At 37.3% G+C, this 5,970-nt stretch overlaps 3 protein-coding genes across 3 annotated transcripts in view; 2 read left to right on the top strand and 1 right to left on the bottom strand.

Annotated features, from left to right (window-relative positions):
- Positions 1-433: 433 nt before the first annotated feature.
- Positions 434-1,127, top strand: LOC18010026 (UPF0540 protein At1g62000). The gene has a single exon (XM_006391854.2). The coding sequence runs from the start codon at positions 498-500 to the stop codon at positions 927-929; it is 432 nt and encodes a 143-aa protein (XP_006391916.1). The 5' UTR covers positions 434-497; the 3' UTR covers positions 930-1,127.
- Positions 1,128-3,896: 2,769 nt separating this feature from the next.
- LOC18010028 (UPF0540 protein At1g62060) lies at positions 3,897-4,605 on the bottom strand. The gene has a single exon (XM_006391853.2). The coding sequence runs from the start codon at positions 4,530-4,532 to the stop codon at positions 4,107-4,109; it is 426 nt and encodes a 141-aa protein (XP_006391915.1). The 5' UTR covers positions 4,533-4,605; the 3' UTR covers positions 3,897-4,106.
- A 765-nt stretch (positions 4,606-5,370) lies between these two features.
- LOC112082196 (putative glycine-rich cell wall structural protein 1) overlaps positions 5,371-5,970 on the top strand; it is a 1,311-nt gene continuing 711 nt past the window's right edge. Inside the window, exon 1 of the mRNA XM_024149528.1 lies at positions 5,371-5,955. Coding sequence (XP_024005296.1) covers positions 5,397-5,955 — 559 coding nt within the window. The 5' untranslated portion in view covers positions 5,371-5,396. The remainder of the gene's footprint in view (positions 5,956-5,970) is intronic.

The following is a 5,970-nucleotide window of genomic DNA, read 5'->3' as shown; positions in this document are numbered from 1 at the left end:
GATCGTAGAGTCTGAACCAAATCTCAAGGTGGGATAGTCAAGGCCAAGAAGCTTCGCTTTCATGGATTGCTTGATCCTCTGGTGTCAGGAAAAAGAATTTTAAAAGAAAGTTATACTTCCTCACGACACCGGAATACTCTTACATTGGACCAACAAACTCTTAAATTGGAAAATACGTAACTAATTAAATATCTGATAGTCGCCGGACAGACTAGAAACCTATAGTTTCAAATTCTGAAAATGTTTAAAAGTTTTACAATCTAGAGGTGTTATTAGAAGGTACCATTAATTTGACATCTTGGTACGTAAGACTATTAGTTGTGTAAACCCTAAGCATTAACTAGTGCATTAAAAGTACGTATGTATCTTGTAAGAAATGTGTGATACATGTGCGTGTATATATAGTGGCTAAAATGTGGGAGGAAGACAACACAAACTCACCAACAAACATCTTTATTAAAAGAAAGTAAGGAAAAAAAAAGAGAGAGATATCGAAGATGAATGCCACAAAGTTTGTTGTGCTTATGATATTTGTTGGAGTTGTGTGTGCCAAAGTTGGCGCGAGGCAGCTTGAAGAAGTGTCCAAAGAGAACAAAATAGACATCTCTGATCCCAAAACTGCCACTACCAACGGTCTTGGAGCTGAGCTTGCCGTTACTGCCTCAACAAGTGCCTACCATTCGGAGTATTCCGGTGCTAATGCTGCTGCTGGTCCTAAAGGTCCGAGCGCCGATGGATATGGAAGTACCTATGGATATACAAGCGGATATGTCACTGCGGATGGTCCCAACGCAAACGCTTATTCGAGCAGTGGCGCTTACGGTCAAACCGGTGCTTATGCTGCAGCTGGTCCTGGTGGAGCCACCGGCAGTGGATACAGTGACGGTTATGCCGGCAGCAGTGCAGGTGGAAGCATCAGTGACCCTTGAGCGATTGGTGATCATGCTCAAGTCTCCGGCGTATATACTATACTATAGTATTCTACAAACCCAACAATCTCTTCTGTATTCATAAATAAGACCTTGAGATTGTCACAGCTCTAATAATTATGATGAAATAATACTACCACCCTTTATGTGTAAAATTTGTATTGTCTATTTTATATATGAAATAAAAGCAATAATTACGAGATATACAACCTTGTTTCGATGATGTCTTTCTAAATTATTATTATTACGACCAAAAGTATCATCAAGAGATTAACGGTCTCATGCGAGCTAATAAGTTGCTGCCAGCTTCACTCAAGATAGCGATTATTTGTTACTACAGATTTATAATGGAAGAGAGGTATTCATTTATAACACTCTCACATTATTACAGTTATATGAACACATACTAATCTTCGTTTGTTAAAGAAATATTTAATCGAAAAAAACAATTGAACAAACAATCTATATAAACTTATTTTTGATAAAAAAAATTAGTAATAATTAAATGTGATTTTTTTTTGCTTATAAGCTACATTAAGTTTGCCTGTTGATATAATTTTCTAACCTTGATAAAATTTAATACATCTATTACATAAGAGATTGTGAGTTTATAGAGTATAAATGTATAGGGTTGAGCAGCTATAGCTGGAGTGGGAGCCTTGAGTAGCGATTTCAACGTCAAGCGCAGCTCCAAGGCCTTTGGTAATAGTTTTGGGATACGAGATGCTTAATTTGGTTTTTTTGGACACTCCTTCAAACTGCCTGGCGCAAACATTGTCACACACAACTCCAATCAAGAGAAGCACAACAAACTTTGTGGCATTCATCTTTCAGCTTTTTCTTTTTCTTAAATTAAGTTCTTTGTAGTCAGTTAAGGTGTTTTTTTTTTGTTTTGTGGTGTGTTGTTCTTCCCATATTATATAGCCTCTAATTTCTATAAACACACATGTATCGATTATGATATATACGCGTGCATTTGATTCTTATAAGAGAAATGCATACTTTAATGCATTAGTGAAATTACAACTAATAGTCTTACGATGATGTCAAATATTTACCAGAAGTCAATCTCCTGATGAATTTCTATATAAATTTTTGTAGCACTATCATAGTTTTTGAAAGTTGAAGCTATAAGTTTCTAAATTGTCTTGTCATTTCTGTACCTATCAAGTATTTTAGTTAGTTACTTCTTCAAAAGACTTTTTTTATTTAACTTTCTTATCAGATTCTTTTAACTTAAGCTAGAGGATTGCATTATCTCCTACATTTAGTTGAGCATTAAATTATAAATCAATACGATGCAGCATATCATTCGTTTTGCTTGCTCTGTGTACTAAAACATTTTTAATCAAAAAAAAAAAACCAAAACATTACGGATTTGTGATGTATAACTTTTATGCGTGAGTGTACATATATTCTAATACAAAATTAATTCGTAATAATGATATATCATGGTTTTTATGGTTTTTAACCATGGTATAGGTCTTATTTATAGAGTCTTTTTAGTGTCTTTCGAGTCTTTTGGAGTCTTTTCAGGTCATAGGTACGTTTGGAGCTTAACTGGAGACTTTGGAGCACTTTGGAGCTTAATCAGGATCAAATTCGTCAAGTATGGTTTTTGTGCTTTAGTGACGCTCGACACCATGGAGAGTGACGCTCGACACTTGTCAGAGAAATAAGGAAAAGGCGATTTTGTTTCCTATTTAAAGAAGGAGTTGAGCCTAAACGTTTCCAAGGAAGCCCAAAACGTGTCTTAGAGAGATATATATATATAGGGTTTTTATTCCTTTTTTACGATTAGTTTAGATTTTCTGAGAGAGAACTTTTGTTTTTGAGGGCTTTTGGGAGACAAGTCTGAAACTCTGTTCCGGAGAGAGAAGATTTCGAACCCCTGTTTATTAATCTATTATTTCTTTACTGCAATCTATTCATGTTTATTACTTCAATCTTCATGTCTGAGTAGTTTGCTTGTTAGGTTTAGGGTTCTTATAAAAGATTTCATTGGATGTTAGATTGATTGATTAGTTAGGATTCATAATCTATTTAGTTCTTCACCATAGGTTGTTCTTAAAGTTAATTCTGGACTGCCACATAGAACTTAGATCTTAGGTTAATTGATTGACACGGAAGTGTAATTGAATAACTGGAAAGAACCTAGGGTGAGCAAAGTAGTTATTCGCAAATGAATTTGGTTTAGATACTTTGTGAACATATCAAACTTGAGCATTAAAGCTGGTTTAAATCTTTAGGGTTTGCAAAGGGATTTGGAATTCTAAGATTTAGACTTAGATAATTCTCGCAACAGAAGTTGGTTAGTTATAATTTCGTGATTTGAGTTCAAGAACCGTGCTTAACCCTGAACCCTGATTTATCGATTAATTTGCATTCTCTGATTTCCTGAGAAACACCCTGAACCTAATTCTTTTCCATCGAGTTTACAACCGTTTTGCTTTTGTTGCTTTTAGTTCCATTGTGTTTACTTAGCGTAATTCAATTTCTAATAGGTTTATTGAGCGAATCTCTCGTCTCTGTGGTTCGACCCCTACATACTACAACTGTGCAGAGTAGTTTATGGATTCTCAAATAAGTAGATCAAATAAGTAGATGATTTATACCACTTTTTATTTTGACAACTTAATTGGCATGAGGCCTTAATTAATTTCTTGATGAAGAGCTCCTATCCATCGACAAAGAGAAAGTAGAGAAGAGTCTAGAGTTTCTTTTCTTCCATATGAAAACATGACATGGAAAATGAGTTTCAACCCTAAGCTTAAATAGATATGCTAGATAATTAAGAATAGCCTTCAAAGATCTGAGCTCATTTGAGACATTGCACACCAAGCAGCATGTCTAAAGAGCATGCACGAACATTCATTTTCCAAGCTGCATGCATTTTAAGTAGGTTTTTTTTTGTTTAAAAAGACATCATCGTACAAGGTTGTCTATTTCGTCATCAGTCACCGCGATCACAGAACAGTAGTAACTAGGTCGTAATTATTGCTTTTATTTCATAGGAGTACAATAGACATGACACATATAGGGTAGTAGCATTTCATTAATTTATTAAAGGTGACAATCTCCAAGTTTTATTTATGAATACAGAAGAGATTGTTGAGTTTGTAGAATACTATAGTATAGTATATACGCGGGAGACTTGAGTGCATGATCACCAATCGCTCAAGGGTCACTGATGCTTCCATCTGCACTGCTGCCGGCATATCCGTCACTGTATCCACTGCCGGTGGCACCACCAGGACCCGCTGCAGCATAAGCACCGGTTTGACCGTAAGCGCCACTGCCAGAATAAGCGTTTGCGTTGGGACCATCCGCAGTGACATATCCGCTTGTACTTCCATAGGTACTTCCATATCCACTGGCGCTTCTAGGACCAGCAGCAGCATTAGCACCGGAATTCTCCGAATGGTAGGCACTTGTTGAAGCAGTAACGGCAAGCTCAGCTCCAAGACCGTTGGTAGTGGCAGTTTTGGAAACATGTATGCCTATTTTGTTCTCTTTGGACACTTCTTCGAGCTGCCTCGCGCCAACTTTGGCACACACAACTCCAACAAATATCATAAGCACAACAAACTTTGTGGCATTCATCTTCGATATCTCTCTCTTTTTTTTCCTTACTTTCTTTTAATAAAGATGTTTGTTGGTGAGTTTGTGTTGTCTTCCTCCCACATTTTAGCCACTATATATACAGACACATGTATTTATTAGGAAATGTGTACATTTCTTACAAGATAATATACGTACTTTTAATGCAATAGTTAAGTTTTCAGTACCCACAACTAATAGTCTTACGTACCAAGATGTCAAATTAATGGTACACCTTCTAATAAACACCTCTAAATTGTAAAACTTGTCATTTTCATATTTTGAAACTATAGGTTTCTATATTGTCCGGCGACTATCAAATATTTAATTGGTTATTTTCCAATTTAAGAGTTTTTTTGTCCAGTGTAATAGTACTCCGGTGTCGTGAGGAAATATAACTTTCTTTTAAAATTCTTTTTACTGACACCAGAGGATCAAGCAATCCATGAAAGCGAAGCTTCTTGGCCTTGACCATCCCACCTTGAGATTTGGTTCAGACTCTACGATCATTTCAACAAACAAAAAATGCCTTAATATCTTTAACTTCAAAATGCAAAATTAATCAAATAATTAAAAAATTAAAATAGTTCTTCAAGTGGTACGAATACTACTATAGTGAAAGTTTTTCTTTTTCACCATAAGATGTTGAATTTACCAATACGCCAGGTTACATGTTTTTCAAGAGTTTCAGATAACCAAACAAGCTCAATTCCCTTTCGCATTTATTTTTTTAACAATTAACCAATATTATTATACAACTACAGTATATGTAAATGTTTGTATGTGTGCGACGTTATATAGCCGAGGATTTTGGGAACACAAACGCACAACACAATAAACAAACAACAAAATATAAAGAAAAACTATATGAAAATCACTAAGTTTCTTGTCGTGGTGTTCATTGGAGTTGTGTGTGCTCATGTTGGCGCAAGGCAACTCCGAGGACTGCCCGAGTTATTCATGAATCAAAAATTAGAAACTCAGCCTGTTTGTTCCGCTGGTGGCGGTGGAGGTGGCGGTGGAGGAGTTACCATTAACGGAACCAACGGCAATGAAAACGGCAACTCAAATGGAAATGGAAATGGGAGTAGACGCAGGGACTGTCCCGGAGGCATAACTGTTGGAGGTGGAGGTGGAGGTGGTGGCGGTGGCGGTGCTGGCGGCGGTGGTAATGGTGACTTTAGTGGTTATGGTAACGGCAGTGGCTATGGTAACGGTAGCGGTAGTGTCAGTGGCCATGGTGTGTATGCCACAGGTGGAGGTGGCGGAGGTGGCGGTGGCGGTGGCGGTGGCAGTAACAGTGCTAGCAGTAGTGGAAGCGGAAGTGGTAGTGGCAGTGGCAATGGAACTGTTAGTGGCCCTGGTGTGTATGTTAGTGTAGGTGGTAGTAGTGGTGGCGGTGGCGGTGGTGGTGGCAGTGGTGGTGGTGGAAACAGTAGTG

The sequence above is a fragment of the Eutrema salsugineum genome, unplaced genomic scaffold (genome assembly GCF_000478725.1).
Source record: "Eutrema salsugineum unplaced genomic scaffold, Eutsalg1_0 scaffold_8, whole genome shotgun sequence".
NCBI classification, from domain to species: Eukaryota; Viridiplantae; Streptophyta; class Magnoliopsida; order Brassicales; family Brassicaceae; genus Eutrema; species Eutrema salsugineum.
The sequence above is the reverse complement of the archived record's forward strand: the minus strand, read 5'-3'. Positions and strand labels throughout refer to the sequence as shown.

Excerpts from the sequence above, each read along its gene's own strand:
- LOC18010026 (XM_006391854.2), top strand. The coding sequence starts at position 498 with ATGAATGCCACAAAGTTTGTTGTGCTTATGATATTTGTTGGAGTTGTG.
- LOC18010028 (XM_006391853.2), bottom strand. The coding sequence starts at position 4,532 with ATGAATGCCACAAAGTTTGTTGTGCTTATGATATTTGTTGGAGTTGTG.